This window comes from Condylostylus longicornis, unplaced genomic scaffold (assembly GCF_029603195.1).
Source record: "Condylostylus longicornis isolate FDR11 unplaced genomic scaffold, ASM2960319v2 ptg000003l, whole genome shotgun sequence".
NCBI classification, from domain to species: domain Eukaryota; kingdom Metazoa; phylum Arthropoda; class Insecta; order Diptera; family Dolichopodidae; genus Condylostylus; species Condylostylus longicornis.
Window position 1 is genome coordinate 61,243 of NW_026577972.1, and position 24,280 is coordinate 85,522.

At 27.0% G+C, this 24,280-nt stretch overlaps 1 protein-coding gene across 13 annotated transcripts; it reads left to right on the forward strand.

The window, feature by feature from the left end:
- Positions 1-1,925: 1,925 nt before the first annotated feature.
- LOC129606738 (uncharacterized) lies at positions 1,926-23,644 on the forward strand. 13 transcript variants are annotated; one of them, XM_055517356.1, is made up of 11 exons: positions 2,115-2,618; positions 2,836-3,247; positions 4,886-5,020; positions 7,947-11,570; positions 11,705-12,123; positions 12,245-13,352; positions 13,402-14,967; positions 15,035-15,249; positions 15,666-16,161; positions 16,228-17,255; positions 17,794-23,644. In XM_055517356.1, exons 4-11 carry the CDS (start codon positions 9,743-9,745, stop codon positions 19,567-19,569), a joined length of 8,436 nt encoding a protein of 2,811 aa, XP_055373331.1. In that variant the 5' UTR covers positions 2,115-2,618; positions 2,836-3,247; positions 4,886-5,020; positions 7,947-9,742; the 3' UTR covers positions 19,570-23,644. The 13 variants fall into 13 exon arrangements, with proteins under 13 accessions (XP_055373314.1, XP_055373331.1, XP_055373228.1 ...); XM_055517253.1 differs by having other exon boundaries at positions 2,116-2,618; positions 15,666-17,255; positions 17,794-23,642; XM_055517267.1 differs by having other exon boundaries at positions 2,116-2,469; positions 2,619-3,247; positions 15,666-17,255; positions 17,794-23,642.
- The last annotated feature ends 636 nt before the right edge of the window (positions 23,645-24,280 follow it).

Here is a 24,280-nt window from a genome sequence, read left to right on the forward strand (position 1 = left end):
ATATTTTTTAAGCTAGAACACAAGACTTAAAACAAAATTAATAAAAATTTTATTAGATTTTAATTTAAGTTTAATTAATATAGTATACACATAAAAAATATATAGATTTATATGTGATTATATAAGAAATATGCAATGTGGAAGTCATGTCATACGCTAATTATGTAAATTTATTAATATCAAATGTACATTTTCTCAAATTTGAAAAAATACACAAAAAGCAAGTAAATACTTCGAGAAAAAAAAATATAGAAAAAAATTTAACTGAAATTTGGAAAAAATGAATCTTGTGGGAGATTTATAATCTTAAACTGGGCCCTCTATAGTTTCCTTAAGAATACGTGTAAATTCATCAGCTGTGAAATGTCACTTTCTCTTAGGGTCCAAACGTGTATTTCTGTCAATCGTGGTAGCGCTCCATTTTTAAACGCATATTATAATGAGCGAAGCACATAGCTAGGAGAATTGAATGACATTTTCAATTATGATCGGCGAATTCTTTCATTCGCCAGATCCTAAATGTTGCTACCGCAAGATATCAACAAACCTACCGAAAATAATGAGATTAGCACCACACATACATATATACATTTTTTTGCTTTTTTGCAAAAACAATTGAATTTTTCTATCCTTTTAGCAATGTGAGGGTTGTTTTCCATTAATTTAATTAATGGTCGAATTGCTTTTGGTTCGTTTCTTTCACTCATAATAAAAATAATCAATATTTTTTGCAATAGTTTGTAGAATTTTATGATTTACAGATAGTTTAGATTTTTCAATTGTATCACTATAAATGCTATAATATTAAAAAAAAGAAGCACTCATGTATTATTTTGATTTTTCGTTTCATTCGCCAAGCTTGTCGCACAGAATTTTCATTCAACAGATTTGACAGCTGATTCTCCTAAAATTTAGGCGAATTCGCTAATCATAATACTAAAAATTTGTGTTCATAATAAGGGCCTGATTTGCTAGCTGTCAAGCTGTATTTTTTTCTTCGATTAGCAACATTTTACCGCACAAATTTAGTTTTAAATTAATTTACAAAATAAATTAAACTATTACCTTTTCAGCTGCCGCACTACAATGCGCAAAACTGAGGTTGCTTTGAATAATTTTTTTTCAATTTTTAACAATATACTCGATCGACTTCAATTAAAATGTCAAAATTGCAATATTATCGTTTATTGAAAAAATTCCATACAAAAATATTTCATCTGCTAACGACCACGAATTTTTATAAGCTTGGTTATTTGACACTTTAACTGACTAATTTACTAATTTGACTACAAAAAGATATGTGGCGGCTTTTGAATTGGCAGAAAAAGGTATATATACATAATTTCGTTAGTCAAGGTATTGTCAACGAATTTTTAAATATTGCAAAAAAAGTTTCAACTGATGAATTTTTTTAAAAATTATTATCAATATTATTTTGGGGTCTGACTGAGGAAAAAACAAAATCGTAGCCAAAATGCAGAAGGAGGATCCTAGAACACAAATTTTTAAATCGGAGCCAAACGACAGCCCTAGTCGCAACACTGACTATAACCAAATTCATTGGTTCGTCAGCGACGAACTGATGCATTTTATATGAAAATTTGCATTTTAGACACTTTTTGTATTTTTAGTACAGCTTTCTTTCTCTCTCTCAATCTCTGAAGTTGAATCAACTTCAACTTTAGTGCGGAGGTTTTTCAAAACGTCAATTTTACGTATACTGAACTATTACAATGACATAAAATTCTTGTCAAAAAAGTAATAAATGCATTATAACAAAAAAAAACGGTCAGTTTTTCTCATACGAACCAATGAACAATCAAGAGAAAAAATAGTTCGGTTTTAAATAGCTCAGCTCAAAAACGCCGAACCAATGAATTCACCTTATTCACAGGGACTGTATTTATTGTGACAGTCGATTAAAATCAGAATGTAAAAAAGGAAAGATAGATGAACTAGTGTCAAGGTGTAAAAAAAAACCCAATATGTAATTTTTTTGCTATGTTTTTATTATTTTCTGTTCTTCTCTGCCTGACAGTTTTATGACATGACAGTGATTTTTTTTGTTTCTTTAAATCAATAGGTAAAAATTGGATTTTTAGTTTTTGTTTTTCTTTTTTTTTATGCAGAAGTAAAAAAAAGTTTTCAGAAAAAAAAATAAAAGTCTTAATTCAAAAAAAAAGTTCGAAATTTTTATTTCTGAACAAAAGAAGGACAAAAATCAAAAAAAGAAAAAGATAAAACAATCGAAATTTATTTTTAATTTTTAATATTTTCAATTAAAAAAAATGATGAATGGTGGTTTTTTTAATGATGATGAATTGAAAAAATTAATTTGCATTTGGTGGGGAGTGCAATTTAAAAAAAATTGAAATAAAACACAATTTGATGGTGTGAGTTAATTTTGTTTTTGAAAATGGGGAAAAATGAAAAAAAATCAGAAGAAACAAAAAAAGGAGAAAAATAAAAGTAAAAGTGAATTTTTATCGAAAAAAATAGTAGTAGTAGAAAAATTAAGAGAGTAAAATGAGAAAAAAAAAAATATAAATGTAAAGTTTTTTTTAGAAAAATTAATTTTCAAATAAAGCGTTTTTATTAAATCACGCAATTTTTTGTAGGTAATTTTTTAGAGAAATAAAAGTGTGAGAAAAAAAATACAAAATTGATTTTTATAAAAAAAAAACTGTCTATCTATGGGAATAATATAAGTTTATATATATAAATATATTTAGGTATATATGTATATAGACATGTATATAAGAATTTTATAACTGCGTTTTGCCATGTACATTAAAATTAAAATTACATTCAATTATTGTGAATGAATTATTTCAGAAAAAGAAGGTGAAGAACAAAAAAATATAATAATAATAATAATAACAAATAAGATAGTAGAGTGATTATAGTGATTTAAGTATGAGATGAGAAAAGTAAAAAGCAAGAGCAACTAAAACAATAATCAAAAACACAATCAAAAATCAACAACAACATTTAGTGTAGTTTAGTGCTTGTTCTTGGTTGCCCGAAAAATATATTATTATAAAAAAACACTCATAAATCTCATATGACAGAATATGTATTTTTATTTCTCCTCTCTCTCCTCTCTGTCTCTCTCCATCTGTCTTTAAATTAAATAAGAAGAGTAGAGGTGTTTATATTATTATAAAAATTTAAATTATTTAAAATATTTCTACAAATTAAAATAAAAATAAAATTAAAATAAAACTCCGATGGAATAAATATATAAGTATGTATAAATTGAAAATTGTGAATGTATAAAAAATTTTTTTTATACATACACGATTTTCAAAAATACTCGTAGATAAAAAATTTAATACATAATTTATAAATATATTTATACATATATGCATATATCCATAGATATGTATGTGCAAATGTACCTATATTTAAATTTTACTAGAAAATACATATATATTGTGGGGTGGTGGGGTCAAATGCACACGGTAATTATACACGGTGATGTATTTTAATATATATATATATTTATATAGAATTCAACTGTTTCTGTAATTATTGTAAGTAAAATATTTTATGTATAGATTTAATTCTAATTTTTGAAATCTCAAAAGGGGTATTATGTACATACATACATATGTATGTATGAGTTTATCATAATAATATATACTTATACAAAAAATCTTAATATAGCTTTAAATAGCATTTTTAAAATTCTCGGTAATTGAATTTTTTTATAAAATGTTTTGTTAAGAAAACAAAAAACGGACTACTTACCATCCCTATTGATTAGTATTGAACTGTCAGAAATTTTAATGTGTCACTTGCATAAATTATATAAAATTATTGCTTTGAATTCTGAAATTCATAATTTCTTATAATTATTAAAATTAAATTAATTTTAATAAAATGAAGATGAAAGTGTAAACTCAAAGGTGTTCTGAAATTCGATTTTTTTTTTTATTTTTTCTTATGAATTATAGGTTTACATTTGTATGAAAGTGAGTAGTGACATTTTTTAAATAAACTTGAAATTTTTATAGGTAATTTTCTAATTAAGTGTAATAATCAATCAGAGGTCTTTAAAGTACAAAATTTGTTGTAAATATATTGTTTTGGCATCGATAGCAGTCATTTCGAAATTAAATTTAATGCTAGTATAACATTAAATTGAAAAATAGCTAGGTACCTACATACCCAAATAATGTAATAAGTTTAAAATGAATTTGGAATTGTAATTTAATTCAGATTTTAGGACAAAACAGGCGTCAAACGGATTGCTTGCTTGCTATAAGAATCAAAACAAAAAATAGCAATATTATTTATTGCCCATTATCTTTTCATGCAACAAATTTATTGTTTATAAACTGAACGGAGTTATTGAGCACTGAATTAAGAACTGAATTACAATTTATTTTAATGTAGAGGAGAGAACGAACACCTCCAAGTTTCATTAAATTACGTATGCATCTATTATGTATAAATAAATATTTATAAACTACATTATAATATAATTATTATTTTCTCTGAAAAAAATGGACCTATACTCTTTTGAACACTCAATTATCTATATAATTTATCGCTTGTTTGCTGCAAAACTAACATAACTCAAAATTTGCTAATTTGCAAAGAAAATCTATTACTAAAATTTTGTATAAAAGTTTTGAATAAAAATTTTTTTGATTTTTATTTTAAACAATATTGATGTTTATTTTGCATCAAGAAGAAATGTTTTTCTCTGTATATAAAAACTCCAGAAATTGTAATTTTGAGTTATACCAGTTGTATTACCCAGCAGTAAATAAGCCGTTTTATTAAATCACTTAAAATTTTCTTTTTATAAAATTATAAAATAAGTTTATAATTTTAATATATTTATATGTATGTATGTCTGTTTTTTTTCTTTTAGTTTCCTTAATTTGCTAATTGTATATATATATATGTAAATGTATATCTAACTACACATTATACTTGTACCTAAATAATTGTATGTCGCGTGATATAAGCACAAAAAATAAAGGATGGTTGGTGTTATTATAAAAGTGTGAGTAATAATGTAGCCAATATAACACAATTATTTATTATTATTTTAAATTTTTTATTTATGCACCTACTTACTTAAGTACCTACCTTGTATAAAACTTGTAGTAAAAATATTTACATTATTACGGCATATATGTATATACGCATATATATATATATACTTAATTGTATATAATGTGTATATATAAATTTATATGAAGTACGTACTATACAGGGTGTTTCACATAAGGTGGAAAATAATTTTAAGGATGATTTTTTGATAAATTTCCAGCCAGGAAAGGTATGGGAGGAGGGGTGCAGATATACTAGTTTTCGAGCTATAACCAGTTGAAAAAAAGGTTTTAGTTCGAAATCTAACAGATTTTAATGTTACCATAGAGTAATCATAGTATAAATGTTTTACATGCAATTGATTGCTGTAAAATATATTTGATACATTTCATACAAACATAACATTTACAAATATTTTTTTAGTTTATAGTTTAGTTTTTTTAGTCTAGTATGTATATTAAGGAATTTGTATTAAATTAAATTTTAGAGAAATTTAGAGTTTTTTAAAAATAATTAAAAAAAAAAAAACAAAAATTCTGATTTTGGCGAACTTTATCTGGAAAACTGTGTTTCAGATCAAAATAATTTTAAGACCGAAAATGAAGAGCAATTAATTGCCGGTAAAACAAACCCGCGACGGTTGGATCTATGTTACATGGTTCCGAAGTTATAACTATTTATTTATACTTATGGAGAAAAAATCTGGTACTTTTTTTTCAACAGGCTGTAGCCCGAAAAGTATGTCGGGCTCTTCTCTGCTTATGCATTTTTTTGCTGGAAATTGGTCAAAGAATCATACTTGAATTTGCTTACAATTTATGTGAAACATCTTGTATAATTATAGAGATACAGTTGTATGACATATACATACATATTTAAAAATTTTTTGTAATTCTTTATATTTTTTTATAGAAGAAAAAAACACATTTTTCATTAATTTTATAAAATAGAGAGAATGGAGAAAAAAAATTGAAGATACAGTAAGGTTTCTTTTTATATGATTTTTTTTTTAAATACGATTTTCATGTTGCGCACGGTTTTAATTTCATCTAAATGAATTTCTTAACTAAACATTGTGTATAAGATTGTGCAGAACGCCCTCTTCTGTACGAGCCTTTAAATTTGCAAAGTGAGTTTAAGAATTGCTTGTCTAGATATCGCGTGCAACACATAAAAAATTAGCACAATTATCATCGCAAAATTTAATTATCTAACAAGAATAAATTTGGAAGAAATTCATAGCCTTTGCAAAACATCATCAGATAGCGTTAATTATTGAAAATTGTAAAATTTCAATTACTTTTCAATAATATAAAATGAACTAAGGGCTGAAGCAGACATGCAATTTTTAGTTTTGCAATTACTGTTTGATTCTAAAATCGCTGCGCATACATCTTAAGCAATTAAACTATTGTATCAATTCAAATCGATTGCGTTTACTAAAAACTACAATCAGTTTGTAAAAAATTACAAACTATTTGATTGTTTAATTGCATGCGATCATTCAATTATTTTTTAATCCATTTCAAACTCCTCTTGAGGAGCATAGGGCTTCGGATAAACCTCTCCATCTCTCTCTATTTTGGGTGATAGATCTTATTTGTGCGCAAGTTTTCCCTGCTGCTGTTATTTCTTTACCTATCGTTCTACGCTACGTGTTCTTAGTCTTACAGATGCTCTGCCTACCCTGAAGATTCTATTTTAACGCTTGTTTGACTATGGACTGCTCTAGCCTCCTCAATATGTGACCTATCAATCTATATTTCTTCTTTCTGATTTCTATTTCTATCGGATCCTGCTTGCACAGGAACGCATAGGTCACTATTTCTAATTCTGTTGGAGCAGAATATTTGACAGATGATCCGGTCTAAGTTTCATTTAATTGCAAGATTTGAATATAAACCTGTGGAATAAAAATAAGCATTCAGACAGTTGCAAAACTAAAAATTGTATGTCTGCCTGCTGAGCACTAAGTTTGAATACAAGTTTTGTTTTAAGCTTTGATATTAAATTTCTTTCAGATGTATTTGGAAGTAAATTATTCTAAGCAGCATATTGTACTTCGAGTTTGGTTTTGAGTTTAATTTTAACTTGTTTGTTCAGCCTTTATGTAACTTTTGAAAATCGCCTCTTTTTCAAAGCAAGTAAAGTCGTCCTTTTTAAAGCGATTTTTTTTTACATTTGCGCTTTTTGTAGACAGTATTTCCTTGCTCCCTTGTGATATTTTTTTATTCTCTTTTAATTTTAATAGTAATTTAGATAAGTACATATGTATGTATGTATGTAATCCACTCATGATATAATTATGTCTAGTATATAGCTATAAATTATGAATATTTCGATAGTTACCCTCGGAGTACTTTATAAATATGTTATTTTCATTATTCTTATGTGATATTTAAAAAAAAAAGTCTAACTTGACCAACCTAGCAGCCACCTCCCTAACAGAGTACAAATGTATCTACTTAATTTTTATTTTTAATTTGAGACATTATTTAGATACTTTTTCAAAATCACAGAAAAAATATTGAGGGTTATCCTTTTTTTTTAGCACAACACTGCGAATTTGTTATTTCATTAAATGCCAGGTATTTCAGATATGTATTTCGTAAAACCCAGGGGAAAACCATTTGTACACAATTTTAAAAGGTCATGGAAAATTCCTTCTGATATTTTTGCTATGTATTTTTTAAAATATAGCTTGCTTTAAACTATATTTTATCACTGACTCTTTTTGTCAGATTTCTGCAAAAACTCTGTAGTTATACATATGAAACAGATTTTAATGAATTTTACCTTCTAGTCTTTTCTTTTTTAAATTGAATAATTTTCGATTTTAAATTTGGTTTTAATAATTTTTCTGCTTTTCATTTTAGGTAAAACATCAAAGGTTTATGTATAGAATGGGGGATATGGTGAAGAACTCAAAAAATAATTTGATATTAATATAATTGCCGAAAATAACTGGAAAAACAAACAGTACATAATATGAATTTTAATTGAAAAAAGAAGAAAACTAAAAAATAAAACAAGAGCAGCAAAAACTCAAACACTAAAAAAAACGTTAAAAATAATATTCGCAAAAAAAATGGGAACGAAGAAACTATCGATAAAAAATATTAAGAAATTGAAATTATTTTTATTGTCATTGTACATAAACTGTATATATAAATTATCAACAACATATTTAATTTCAATAAACAAACTAATTTGCTGAAATTCAATAAAAATCTCTAATGGAAAAATGATTTTAATAAATAATAATTTTAATAAAAAATCATTTTAAAGAAAAAAACTAAATTGATAGAATAAAAGATCATCGTTATTAGTAGAAGAACAACTTACAAGAAGATCAACCACATTATACAAAGAGGGTTTGAAAATATTCTTCACACACACACACACAGGATTTCCAAGAAATTTCAAAATACATATTTAATTTGACGCAAAAATAATTATTAATTAATATAATATATAAAAGATTATGAGAAATATTTGAAGAAAAAGAAATTTATTAATAAAAAAACATGATCAGAAAAGAAAGAGGAATAATATTCAAAATTTAAAGACTATTTTTTTTATTAGTTTTAAAACTAGTTTCATTCACCATTAATTTTTTTTTTGTGATTTCTTTTCTTATAATTCAATAAAATATTTAAAAAACACATAAGTATATTTTTGGCTGTGATTTGGTAAATAAGGAAAAATCAAGTTAAAAATATTTTGTTAAAATATTTTGGCAAACTAAATGATTGTGAATATATTTAACAATTCGAATTGTAAAGAAAAAATAATGGTGATGTTTAAGAAATGATTTTGGAATCCGAAAGCAATATGCTAAATTTCGAAAAATTTTTTTGTTTTGGATTCTTTAATAAAAAAATTTTAACAACACAAGAATGCAAAAAAGAGTGAAGCTTGTCTTGTAAATAAAAGACATAAACATTAAAAAAACAAAATAGAAAATTTAAGATTTAAAAAAAAATTATATATCTTTTTTTTATTTATACGCATATATATATTTTTTTGCTTTAAGTAATTAATTTATAAAAGAAAAGTTGTAAAATTTTAAAAGTTATATATTTCTTGTTTTTTTTTATTATTAATATTATTATTAATATTATTATTAATATTATTATTATTTTTATTATTATTGTATCGGAAATAAAAATTGCAAATTTGAATTATTTAATTTAAGTTTTACAATTTATGTAATTTCAAAAAAATAATCATGATATAAAACAATTTCTTAATTTTAAGAACAAAAAGCAAATAAAAATTTTATTAAACATCTTTAGAATCTTAGAATTTATGAACATTTTGTAAGATGTAAATATAAATTTCATATTTAAAAAAATTACACATTAAATTTTACACTTTCTTTTTACTTTGTTAAAAAAAATCCGTAAAATAAAAGTAAAACTAATTTAAAAATTTATAAAACAAAAAAAAAAAGCTTCTGTGATTAATTTTATCGTTTTCATTTTTATAATAAAAAATAACAAAAAAAGAAAAAAATTAAAATATAAAAATATTTTAATAACATTTAATTAAAAATCTACTAAAAGAAATAAAAACCAAACACCCATTATTTAAATAAAAATTATTAATATAAAATTAAACTACTAAGACATTTAACACAACCATAAAGCAAACAGCAAACATTAAAAAAATGTCAAACGGTAGCAGCAGAGATAAAGAAAAAACATCATCTTCTTCATCATCATTATACCATCCAAAAAATTCAAATAGCAATATAAATAATAATAATAATAATAACAATAATAATCAAAGTCCTTCTGTAATAACAACAGCAGCAATAACCACATCACCATTGCTAACATCATCAGCATCAATATTATTTTCATCATCAACATCATCACCATCATCATCATCTACTTCGTTAATTCAATCATCAATACCACCTACAACATCATCACCTTTAGAAAAAATGAATGTTCGGCAACAAAGTTCAACAAAAGTACCATCACCATTATCATATTATTTTGAAAATAAAATACAAAATCCAATACAATTATTACCACAATCGACAATATCATCAGGTGTTGCGCCGCCACCATTATACAATCCAAATTCATGTGTTTTACAAAAGGAAGATCAATCACAATCACTACCATCGTCGCCACCACCGTCGTCTTTAATAAAAAATCTTCAAAATAAATCTTTATTGATTGGATTAACACAACAACAACAGCAACAACAACAACAATTACAATCCCAACATCCTAATCATCAACATCATCACCATCGTCATCATCAATACCAAAGTAACAACACATTGTCAAGAATTAGATCGCAGTCAATGCATTCAGCACGTGTTTTAACATATGATGATTGTGATGCTGATATTAAGACAAATAATAATAATAAAGAAAAAATTAATAAAGATAATGCAAATAAAATAAATGCAGTTGATATAAGTGCAATATTTTACGATAATGATAATGATGATAGTGATTTACGAAACAAGGAAGTTGTAGTTTCAGAAAATGAAAATGATGGACATTTAAATAAAAGTTTAATTGAATATAATCAAAAAGAAATGGAAGAAATAGTAATAAAATCAAAAGAAAAAATAAAGGAAAATGAAAATTCAATAAAAAAACCTATTGAAGAATCTTTAATAAAAGCAAAAGAGAAAATAAATGAGCACAAAAATAATATTTTGAAGAATGATGATGCAAATAAAGGAAAAAGTAAAAATTTTGAAGTGACCGAATTCGATAAAAAAAATGAAGAACAAAATAATGAAAGTAACAACATCAGCAATAATTACAGTAGTACTAATAATTGTAGTAATAATAGTAGTTGTGGTAGAAATAATAACAGCCACAACAGTAATGTTAACTATAATAGTGGAACTGATATTACTAATCCTAGTTCATCATCAAACAAAGTAGTGAAATCAACAAAAGCAACAAAATCATTATTATCATCATCATCGTCATTAGGAAGTGATGGAAATAATGATACGCAAGGATCGGCAAATATTGTAACTACAATGGCAACAAAAAATTTACCTACAATATCAACAGCATCTACATCATTAAAAGCCACAACGTTAGCATTAACATCCACAACTTTAATGTTACCAGCATTATCAACAACATCAAATTTACTCTCAAAAAATAATTCATCAGACTGTATTAATATTAATAGTAGAAATACTATTAATACTAATAATATACTGAATGGTAATAATGGAAATAATATTATGATAAATAATAATTCAACTAGCAACAGTGGTGCTACTATTAGTACTAGTAATATTATTAATGGAATTGGTATTATTAGTGGTTGCAATAACATAAATTTTATTAAAGATTCTACATCAGTTTTAAGAAATACTTCGTTATGTAAAACATTATCTGGTAGTTGTTTAAATGCGAGCTCAATATCATTACCATCGAGTAGAGATTTTTCAAATATGGCAAGAAAAATTTCATTTCAACATTCATTAAGGACATTGGGCAATAATGGTGAGAAAATTTGATATTATTCAAAATTATTTTGTTGAAAATGTGTCAATCCTATTTTATTATTTTTCCAAAAAATGTTTTTTCATTTTCATTCACCTTGATATAATTTTTATTTTCGTATCACTTTTAAACAGAAATGACCAATTTGACACGACTGAGAAGTTCAACTTTAGGTAAATCGGCGCCATCACTTTCGACAACGTTTAAAGAGAATTCGGTAGCTGCTGCTACAGCTGCAATCATAATACCGCAGAGACGATCACAATATTCAATGCCAATAAATGTTAATAGATACAGTAATGTTGGAGCTAATGTTATAACAAATCATCGTTTAAGTTTAGTTAGTGGCATAACAGGTCTTAATACTTCGCCAAGATCTCATTCACCAATATCAGCTAGTCCAATAGATAGTCCACGTATTAATTCGCCAATGCAATTTGCATTCGCTCCAATAAAACGAATTTCATGTTGTAGGGGAGATGGAAGACGTTGGTCAGTTGCTTCATTGCCATCATCTGGTTATGGTACTACCCCAGGTAGCTCGAATTTGTCGGTAGGTACATGAAATTTTTAATTATTAGGAATACGATTACAATGTTACTTTTCTTTTTAATTTTAAAATATATTTAAATAATATTAAAGAATTTTTGTTTTCTTTTTGTTCTTTAAACAAGTCTCAATGTTCGAGCCATGAGCGTTTACATCAGTTACCAAATGTTCCAACAACAGATGAATTACGAATTCTTTCGCATCATTTTTCAAATGATATGGCTGCATGTTGTCCTGAACATTATCAGCAATCACAACAATATCATCAGCATACAATGTCAGGGCAGAGTGGTGTTATACATCCGCTACAGCAATCGCAATCTGCAAAACATAATTTACACAACTTATCTCATCAAACCCCGTCTCAATCTCATATGTCATCCCCGCAATCTATAAGCACACCAAAACAGTTGCACAATACTAACAGCAGTATATATTCGACACCGCCAAATACTTGGAATCAAAACCAATTTCAAAAATGTTGTTTTACACCACCAAGTTCATGTAGCAGTCCGCAAAATAATATCTGTTCAACACCACCGCTTCCTTTGCCACCATCTTCCGCTGCAGCTGCATTATCTCGTTCCATGAACAATGATGACAGTATAAATAGTACGTCAACACCAGAAAATAAAAATAATATTATTAACAACAACAACATAAATAAAAATATAGTTAATGTTGGTAGTGGAAATACAGTAACTGGCAGTGGAAATAATGTTCTTGGTGGGGGGAGAAATTCACCATTTCATAGACCAAGATCAAGAAGCTTATCAAGTCCAAGTAGATCGCCAATTATTGATAACGAAATTGCGATAATGAATACGTTATACAAAGAACGTTTTCCTAAAGCTACAATACAAATGGAAGAAAGATTAAAACACTTTATCAATGAAAGTAAAGATGCAGCTTGTAATTATTTCCGTGATTCACAGCCAATAGCAAGATTTGTACATCATCAAGTAATTGAAATGGCGCGTGATTGTTTGCATAAATCTACAGCAAAGTTAATAACAAGTAGATATTTCTATGAAATGAGTGAAAATTTAGAAAAACTTCTAATTGAAACACATGAGAAATCCCCAGAAGCTGCAGTTGAATTAACTGGTATAATTAAAAAGTTATTGTTAATTATATCGCGACCAGCACGCTTGTTGGAATGTTTGGAATTCGATCCAGAAGAATTTTATCATTTATTAGAAGCAGCTGAAGGTCAAGCAAAGATGTTGCAAGGTAATTTTTTTTACTTTCATCTTATTTAGTAGTATAATGAGTCTTTCAGGCATTAATGCTGACATACCACAATATATTGTTTCAAAACTTGGTTTAAATCGAGATCCTATTGCCGAATTGAATCAGGAATTAATTGAAACAAATCAAGTATTAGATATGAACAAATCAAATAATAAGATATCCTCAAATGATAATTGGGAATCTCGTAGTAAAAATTTGGAAAAATCCTCATCTATTGCTGGAAATTCAAATGAAAATAGCAAAATGGAAGATTCGAACCAATTGGAAAAGAAATTATCCACAGAAAAAATCAGCAAATTGGGTGATAAAGATAAATCAAATTCTTTAAATAATATTTCAAATAATTCCAACATTTCAAGTTCGATACAATCGTCTAATATAAATGTTGAAGCTATTTTGAATAAATCTAAAAAAGGAGAGGAGAATGTAAAAGATCTCAGTACTAGTGAAGTAATTTCTGACAATATGAAAAACGAAAAAGAAGAAGTTATTAATAATTCAGTTATGCCAACACAAAAAAATAACAGCAGTACTAATATGAGCAATAAAAGCAATAAAAATAATACTGCTGTTGATAACAATGATAATTGTAATACTGGCAGTAAAAATAATAATTTTAACGAACAAACTAAATTACAAGAAAAACAACTACACCTACAGCAAATACCAAATGAAAATGATTTTGATATTGTTAAACTCATATCAAATGGCGCTTATGGTGCTGTTTACTTAGTAAAACATAAACAAACAAGGCAACGCTTTGCTATGAAAAAAATTAATAAAAACAACTTAATCTTAAGAAATCAAGTTGAGCAAGTATTTGCTGAACGGGATATATTAAGTTTTGCTGATAATCCATTTGTTGTTAGTATGTATTGCAGTTTTGAAACAAAAAAGCATTTATGTCTTGTAATGGAATATGTTGAAGGAGGTGATTGTGCAAATTTATTAAAAGGTATTGGACCTTTACCATCTGATATGGCTAGATTTTATTTTGCCGAAACAGTATTAGCTGTGGAATACTTGCATAGTTATGGTATTGTGCATCGTGATCTGAAACCGGATAATTTGTTAATAACTGCATTAGGTCATATCAAATTGACTGACTTCGGCTTATCTAAAATGGGCTTAATGTCCTTAGCAACAAATTTATATGAAGGTTATATCGATAGTGAAACTAGACAATTTTCTGATAAACAAGTTTATGGTACACCAGAATATATTGCACCAGAAGTTATTTTAAGACAAGGTTATGGCAAACCAGTTGATTGGTGGTCAATGGGTATAATATTATATGAATTTTTAATTGGCTGTGTACCATTTTTTGGAGAAACACCCGAAGAATTATTTGCTCATACTGTAAATGATGATATTGAATGGCCTGACAATGAAGATTGGTCTGTACAACCAGAAGCAAAAAATTTAATAACACAACTATTGCAACAAAATCCAAGAGATCGTTTGGGTACAAGCGGTGCTCATGAAGTTAAAGATCACTGTTATTTTCTTGGTTTAGATTGGAATTCTTTATTAAGACAGAAAGCTGAATTTGTGCCACAATTAGCAAGTGATGATGATACCAGTTATTTTGATAGTATGTGTTTGGTTGCCTCTTGACTAATTATTTTGAAAAAAATTGTAAAATATAATTTAATTTTTAGCTCGCTTGGATCGATATAATCATGATTTAGCAGGAGATGATACCGACGATACTGACGACACTCCTGTCTTTGGCTCTTTTAGTTCTTATACGCCGCAATATAAAAAGCAACATTATTGCTGGTCACGATTAGCATCAAATTCTACATCCGAGGATAACAGTAGTAATCTTGAATTAAATAAAATGCTAGCGACGCCAGAGCTCAGGAAACTCGATGTAATAATTTTATATATATTTAACTATGTGCTTGTGGTATTTTTATAAAACGTATTTTTTTTTGGACAACAAACCTTATTATAACTTATGTTATGATGTTAAAAAGAATCAATTAATTTGTTTTCCCGAAATTTGAAAATAATATTTTTGTATGCATTCCCGATTTTCGTATCGAATTCCATTATTTTTGCAAATATATAAGTGTAGAGATTAAACCATTCTTATTGCCAAGTGCACCTAACTGCAATCAATTTATGATTCAATTTGATGCATTAGGGTCAAAATTATTGGGTAACAAAACTCAAATCAATTGTACTTGGTTCATAATTTGTAAACATACTACAATAAACATAGTTATGTATGCTTATTTTTTGTTTTAGATTGAAATTGACAAAAAACTATATTTATTGTTACAGTTAACATGTAGAAATTTAAAATTTCCTTCTACACCTGACACCGATTATATGCCTGAATTTTTAAATACACCTGATCGTGAAGAAATTAAATCTATACATCAATATTTGAAACACCAACAACAACAATCTATTACTGGCACATCTACCCTAACAACTAATATTCCTTCAACTACGAATCAAATGTTACCGGTATTTTCGACATCTAAAAACCTTGAATCGTTGTCTAATATAAATACAAAACAAACAAATACAGCGTCGTGCAATATAGAACTAGATCCAACCTCTATACATAATAGTGTATCGTCTTCTAATGTGGGCAATCGTAGCTATCATCATCGTCATCAACATCAGCAGACCCAACAGCAACATCATCATCACCACCATCATCATTTCCACAATTTCCATCATCATCACAGTTCAAATCAGTCGAATTGTCATTCTTTAATTTCAAGTTCTTCAAAAGTGTTATCACTGACACGGCAAACTCAAATATCAGGTACACCTTCTGGTTTAATAAAAAGTAATACGATACTAAAACAATTTTCAACACCAAATTTACCAGAAAGTAGAAAACTTATTGACACACATCAAATATCATCATTGGCGGCATATCGTAAAAATCTAAGTACACCAGAGTCCTCACAAACCGATAGTGATGATCTGTCTCCTCAAATACAAAGAAAACGTAAGACTAATCTTAGTAATCGTGAGTTACTACCACGTTTTTCAATTTCTATCGAGGATGAAACCGTTGTATCAAATAATTCTGCAGTTCTTAATAATACCGGGGCTCTATCACTATTAGATATTACCATTCCTCAACGTGATCAATCACCACTAGCAGCTGGATTACAAACATCTACTACAACAACAGATAGTAGCCATAACACTAATGTAAAGCAGCGATCACGGTCGGTTGTTAAAAGTGCTTCGGCTCTTGGTTTATCTCTAATTGTATCTGCTCCTAGTTCAACGTCAAATGACTCAAATCAATCGATAACGAATAGTCATGTATCATTAGAAAATAGCGGGGGTGCTGTACAATCACCAGTTCTTGCAAACACTAGCGGTGGTGGTGGTTCGAGCACTGCGAGCTCTCGCGATACTTCTCCATGCAGAGAACTTTCCCCTTTAGTAACTAATTTGAAACCACCAATTATAATAAGACGTGGACCCAAAGGTTTTGGTTTTACAGTTCATACAATAAGAGTTTACTACGGTGACACCAATTTTTATACAATGCATCACCTAGTAATGGCTGTTGATGAGGGCAGTCCAGCGTTTGAAGCCGGCTTACGACCAGCTGACCTGATCACACATGTAAATGGTGAAACAATTCAGGGCTTATATCACACACAAGTATTGCAGTTATTATTAAGTGGTGGAGAACATGTGACTTTGAGAGCTACACCGCTGGAGCATACTAGTATTCAAAGCGGTGGAAGGAGAAGGGAATTATGGCAAAGTAAATTGGCCAAGAAAGGCATAAATCGGCAGAAAAAGCAAAAAAAAGATCACCATGAAAAGAAGAGAAAAACATCACTTTTTAGAAGGATAAGTACCAAAAGAGCATCTGCAGAAATCCATCAGGTATAATTAATTATTAAATCTTTTTCATTTTTGCTTTTATTACATTTATACCCTCATTATGATCGGCGAAGCGAATGGTTGAGCGAGTCGAATGGACTAGTCATATCGAATTGACATTTTAAATTGTGATCGGTGAATGGATCCAAAATGTTGCTACCGCAAGCCATCAAAAACCCTATAGAAAATAATAAGGTTAAGACCATACATATGTACATTGTTTTTGCTTTTTTTCAAAAACTATTTTAAGCAATTAGGGGGATGTTTTTCAGGCTTAAATTAATATTAAAGAACTAATATTTTTTACAATAATTTGTGGAATTTTATGACCTTATTTTACAGATAGTTTAGATTTTTCTATTTATTTTTGGTTTACACAGAATTTTCATTCGACAGATTTGACAGCTCATTCTCCTAAAATTTAGGCGAATTCGGTAATCATAATACCAAAAATTCATATTCGGCAAAAAGTTCATTCGCTTCGCTGATCATAATAAAAACTTCAATTACTTATGTGTACATGTTTTTTCCTTATGTAAAGATGACAGCTGGAATTTCTTCTCCAACTATGGTTACACCTTCTAAGTCTTTTAGTTCATTCCCACGTTCGGCTGATGCATCACTAGTAGCATCTTCAACAAATAGGTTAAGCTTATCTCCATTCGATTCATTTTGTCATCATTCTGCTCCTTCAAATTCATCGCAATCGAGTTCACCATCCTCATCGGCTCCAAATACCCCAACAAGCACTAGTTTAATCGGACCTTTGGTTCAAATGTCACATAAAATTTCTTCCGCATGCTCAAACAACTCTGCAAATGCTAGAACAAATGGATCGGTATCTCAAGATGTTTTTGCAGAGAATGCTAATGATGGTTCAAGCGTTCAAATTCTTTCTCAGAGTAATCCAAATAACGGTTCACATTTATATCAAAGGCCGTCAACACTACATGGCTTAAAACATAAATTGCATACAGGTGGTTGTGGTGTCGGTGGATCAAAATCGATACATTCATCACCAGTATCTGGCCCCAACCGTCGTAAATCTGTTGGACACATTCCTTTGTCACCATTGGCACGTACACCATCTCCATCACCATTGCCAGCGTCACCAACACGTTCACCATCACCGTTAGCTTTCCCAGCTGTATGCCATCAGCCTGGTGCATCAAATCAAACTCAGTCATACAGTCCATTAAGCGGTACCAATCACCCAATTGTAGCAAGTAATACAGTGTGTAGTAGCAACATTGCAGCCGCATGCACATCAGGTGTTAATTCATCTGTTGTCCTACCAAATGTTGCGAGTGTCACAGTGAAAAAAAATTTTGCAAGACCGAAAAGTGCTGAACCAAGTTCACCGCTCTTAAGACGTGCGTTATCACCAGATCGTCTCCATCCACGAAGTGCAGAAAATAAATGTGCATTTATATCACCATTATGTTGTCCACCACCAATGAGTCAAAAACATAGATCACTAACTGCTACATCAACAGCATGGCGTTCATCGGGAAATTGTAATACAATTGTTTCAACAACAAATAATTCACCATTTTCGGGTGGTGCTATTACGGCACCTGCATCTGTGTCGACAATAATAACTACAACGTCAGTAACAGCAACAACCTCATCAGTTTCAAATATTAATATAAACAAGAAGAATAACACCAGTCAACTTACTCAATCCATTACAGATTCAAATCCTATAGTTTCAATAATCAATAATAGTATAATTGGCTCTAGTACTGTAATCGGAAGTAATGTTTTCATTAAAGATAATGCCCCTGTGGTTGCTAATAACAACCAACAACAATTAATAAAAATGAGTTCTCCAACAATAGAGCAGCAAAAACAAATGCAACAAGTTTGTATAGCTAATAATTCCACAAAATTATCTTCACCATCATCATCATTTGATTGTGATAATAAAATAGATGATTGTTCTAACAAACAAATACAGCAGCAACAATCACAACAACAATTGCAACAGTCCACATCTAATACATTATTGGCATTATCGTTACAAACATCCGGTGAAATGTTACCTAGAATCGCTGAAGAAAAAGATTCACCAACAAATTCATCTGGTGATAATATGTGTGCAGTATCAATGCAATGCTATAGTAATTTGAAAGATGAAAGCAATGATAAAGTAAAATACTTAGCATCATCATCACCGCCAATCAGTCATTCGTCAAATGGATCATCTATAAGTGATAAAAAAGATAAAAGTGATTGCAAACAGCAAAGTAATCATAATAAAAAAAAATTAGAAAAAAACCAATCAATTGCTATACAGAATAAAAAAGTTCAATAATAAGCAAACAATAAATTAAAAAGTAATGAAAGGGTAAACCCAAAAAAAAAACAATATTAAAATCCAAGTCTTTCTTATTTATTTTCGTTATTATTTAGAAACAATAATTTTCCAGATTTCATTCTTTCCCGTGTTATTTAAATGTTTTTTAACTAGTTCACAAATATAAGACACCTATTTTCACTTGATAAATTAAGATTTAGTTAAAATTTCCACGGCAATTAAAAAAAATATCTATATTAATATTTACATACACGTACAATTATACATTTAAAATTTAAAATTAAACACTAACAAAAGTTTTATGAAATTAAAAACTAAAATATATAATGTATAAAATATATATCTAAAATGTATAATGTATTTATAAAATACTATTAAATTTTGACCTGGGAATATAAACAACAAATATCAAATAAGAAATTTTTCCATCAATTTTATTTTTTTTGTATTTTTTTTTTAAATTTATCACTATTTGAAACTAAATTCTTGTATAAGCAATTTTTAAAGATCTATTGTTGTAAAAGGACATTTTAGTGATTTTCTAAAAATTAATTTAAAATTTGTATCACCTCTAAAAGTAATGTATATATATATATATATATATAGCATTATATATATGTAATAATTATATATGGTGTAAAAATGATTTTTTTTCTTTTTATGCCTTTTCAATTTAGACACTTCTTATGGATACCAATGAGATATTTGTATGAATTAAGAATTATATCTTTTATGATTTATATTTTTTGCGGATATATTAATAATGATATGTTTATACAAATTCGAAAAGTTTAATAACATATTCATCTATGTTCTGTTATTTGCATTACTTGACGTGATGAGTTATTTGGAATTTTTTGCATAATTCCGAAAATCTATACTAGAAAGCAAAATTATTTTCAATAATTTCCCATCACTTCAAGTGACTAACAGGTTATGTTTGATTATTTGTTCTTTATTAATAAATCTATTAACATGAAGTTATACATCTACTTTATTTTAAAAAAATGGAAATTCATAAATATTTTTATTTTTTAACATACGGTTTATTAAGAGAATTTTATCTGTTATTATCAATTTACTAATATTTTGGATAATCTACATATATAAATAAGATATTTTTGAATGTATATATACCTGTATTCATATATATAGAAATATATTTTATATATTCTATATATTTAAAAATAATATTATTTACATAATACATAAATGAACATTTTATTTTGTGTAAAATCCAATTGAATATACATAATCTACCATGTTCAGTTAGTCTCGTCTTTTGGCGTGATGGGTTGTTATTCAAAAATTTTGTAATTGTTTGAATGAAATTAATTACAAAATTTGAAATTCTATACTGAAAACCCATCACCTGAAGTGACGCAACTAGCAGAATATGAATGAATGTACTTTTGCTCTTTGAGGCATTTTGATATTCGTTTAATCGCCCAAGTATGAGCTTTTTCGAATATTCTAACTTAGTTAAGCAATTCAAAACTTTTTGCGCAGTTGTTTGAATATTCAGTGAATGAAAGCTTTTTCAGAAATTTGATCACAGTTTTTGCAGCTTTTATTTGATGAATGCAGATATTTAAGCTTTAAACCGCAGTTGTTCAAGAACTACTTAAAATCTTTTTTATTTAACTTAGTTAAATCAGCGCAGTGATGAATTTTCGAAAAAGCCCTATGTATTCTTTAGATTCATCATTTGAAATCGCGAAATAATATTGGAAGATTTGGTAATTTTCAGGGTAAAATTGAAAATCGAAATTGTATTATTTATAATACAATTCGTTATTTAATAATAATATGGAAAGAAAAGGATTACCAAAAAAGGAATAGCCATTTTTGGGCACATTAAATTTATGTAAATCTTGAATACTTTTAGTAATCCTTTAAATGTATATATATATATATTGCATTATTTACATAATTTTTTTTTAATTTGAAAAGATTAATTAAAAATAATAACACAAGAAAATAAAGTAAAACGTTGTATATATTTTTCTTATATTGTAAGTTTTTTTTTTTATATTATATATCTATGTTTACATATAGTTAAGTTAAAATTGTATCTTGAATTTGAAATAGTGTAACGAAATAAAACACATATGAAAAAATTCCTATTATGTATTTTTGTTTTACTAAAATGTGACATGGTCATATTAACTTTGACTTTTATGTTAATTTTATTTTTGTTTTAAATAAAACAATTTAATTTTTTATATCGCACCATATATTTTTATCTAAATAATTTAATTTACTTAGAAGTTAGATCAATCTACAAATTTTATCTCTAATTAATTTGTTTAAATATTTCATAATTTGTTATAAATAGTTTTAAAAATACAGTATAATTAAACATAGTCGTTATATAGAAATTATTTCCTGACATAATAATACATTTATTGTTGTTATGAAGAACATATCTGGGTCTTATTCGAAATTTTAAACAAATGGTGTTATGTATACAAAATAGCTGAAGAAATTTATGATATTTTTCAAAAAAAAAAACAATAATTGCTAAATAAATTTTTTAACGCAAGGAAACTTATGTTTAGTTTCGGAAATTTAATGAACTTAATTTTGACTACATAATGGATTTTTATAAATGTTTCTTTCAATAAAGTGAATGTATCATAAAAAAAAAACAGCCACAAAAAAGAGGAAACAACTACATAATATGCTTTTAAATTTTTCAAAAAAATTTCGTCTTGTCATTATGATTTTCAGTATTTGAAGAATATGTATTTTTTTAAAGATTTGTTAATTCGATTCTTGAAAGTAAGAGAATATTATAATTAGGTGTATAACCTTAAAGCATTCAATATAATATAATAAAAATTAAATTACCATATTAATATGTTGCATTATGCACTATAAAAATGAAAATAACCTTTCGGAAAAGAACTTGTATCATTAAATATATTAATATGTATAATCAAAACTCAAAAAAAAAAATAAATTAAATTGCGCATATCATGTATTCAAATTATTCAATTGTTATTTATAAATTAATTAATTAATAATAATAATAAAACTAACAATAATAATAATAATAATTTCTATAAAATTAATATAAAAATAAATAGTATATATAATAAGTAATATTATTAAAAATTTAATATAAATTTGACTAAATATTATACTATTGTTATAACCTATTAATTAATTAAAATTCATTTTATATTAATTTTAAAAAATACAATTTCTATAAACTAATAGTATTATTAATTGCTATTATTATATAACACTATTCATGTAATATAATTATAAATTTAAATGTAATAATTTCTGTTCAAATAACAAAAACAAAAATACAAAATTAATTAGAAAATTAAAGAAAACAAAATACAAAGAAAGTTATATTCAGTAGTAAAATCGATGAAAATATACGAATAAATAATTAAACATTATACAGGGGGTTTTGCATAATTTCAGGGATGATTGTTTGAGTAATTTCCAGTAAAAAATTATATGGTGGTGGTGGGGTTCAAATATACTCGTTACAGCCTGTTGAAAAAGAAAGGTACTAGATTTTTCCTGCATATAAATAAATATTTATAACTTGGGAACCATGCGATATAGTAACCATCGAGAGCTTTTTTTTAGAGGGCCATAGTTTTCGAGACAAAGCTCGTCAAAGTCAAAATTTTTATTTTTTTTTAATTAAAAAAAAAACACTCGAGGGAATTACTGCAACCGCCCTTACCCCCCAAAATTTTTATTATAATAATTTGTAATAAAAGAAAAAAATTTGTACAAAAGCATTGAAATCGATAATTGAAAAAATCAAAATAAAATGCAGTTATTATGTTTTTTTTAAGATAACACAGATTAGGCTACTAGTATATTAATTATCAAAATTGCGTAATTATGTATTATTTATTTGCTAAATAAAATTGCATAGTTAAATTAAAAGCAGAAAATAAAAAATCAAATAAAATATTTGACAAATTAAAGGTAATAAAAATGGCAAAACGAAAATCATGAAATGTCTAATAAAAGAAATTAAAAAAAATAATAATGAAAAAACTAAACAACAAATGTAAATTGCAAATTTAATTTGTAAGTTAAAAAAGTTTTAAATTTGGAAATAAAATGTTCAGGAACAAAAATAAATTTATTAAATTTTTTCTTCTTCACAACAAATGCTATTTATTTGCAGAAATTGTTTTAAATTTTTTTACGTTTCAAAAAAAACGGTCTTAAGTGTTCTTAAGTGTCAAAAGAAAAGTTTATCATCTAAGGCATGGGTCATACCCAAAGTATATCTATCAAAAAGTAGTTCGACTCGTTCCATTCCGTTAGTTTTCGTTTGCATTTTGCTTTCAAATTTTTAAAATATTCCATTTTTCTTTAGAAATAGTTGGTAATAAGAGTTGTGTAGGCAAGAAAGAAACAAAATATTGTAAACAAGCGAGTGTATCAAAAACATCGAACTGAAATAAAATTAAATTAGATAAAAATTTTGTTATTTCTATTTTGATAACAACAAAATTGTTTTTTTCATATTTTATTTTTCATTTCATAAAAGTTAGGTAAGAACATTCGAATGTATGAAAGTAATAGTTATAAATTTAAAATTTCATATTTTGTTATACGGTACATATCTATTCAAGGTAGATACACAATATGATGTAGGAGGGTTTTAGTTTATTCAGTTCTAGAATACTTCTAGCTTCTAGTACGTTCGCAAATTCACGCT

Excerpts from the sequence above, each read along its gene's own strand:
- LOC129606738 (XM_055517339.1), top strand. The coding sequence starts at position 9,743 with ATGTCAAACGGTAGCAGCAGAGATAAAGAAAAAACATCATCTTCTTCA. Across the intron at positions 11,571-11,704 it reads AAGGACATTGGGCAATAATG|AAATGACCAATTTGACACGA; the intron begins GTGAGAAAATTT and ends ACTTTTAAACAG. Across the intron at positions 12,124-12,244 it reads CAGGTAGCTCGAATTTGTCG|TCTCAATGTTCGAGCCATGA; the intron begins GTAGGTACATGA and ends TCTTTAAACAAG.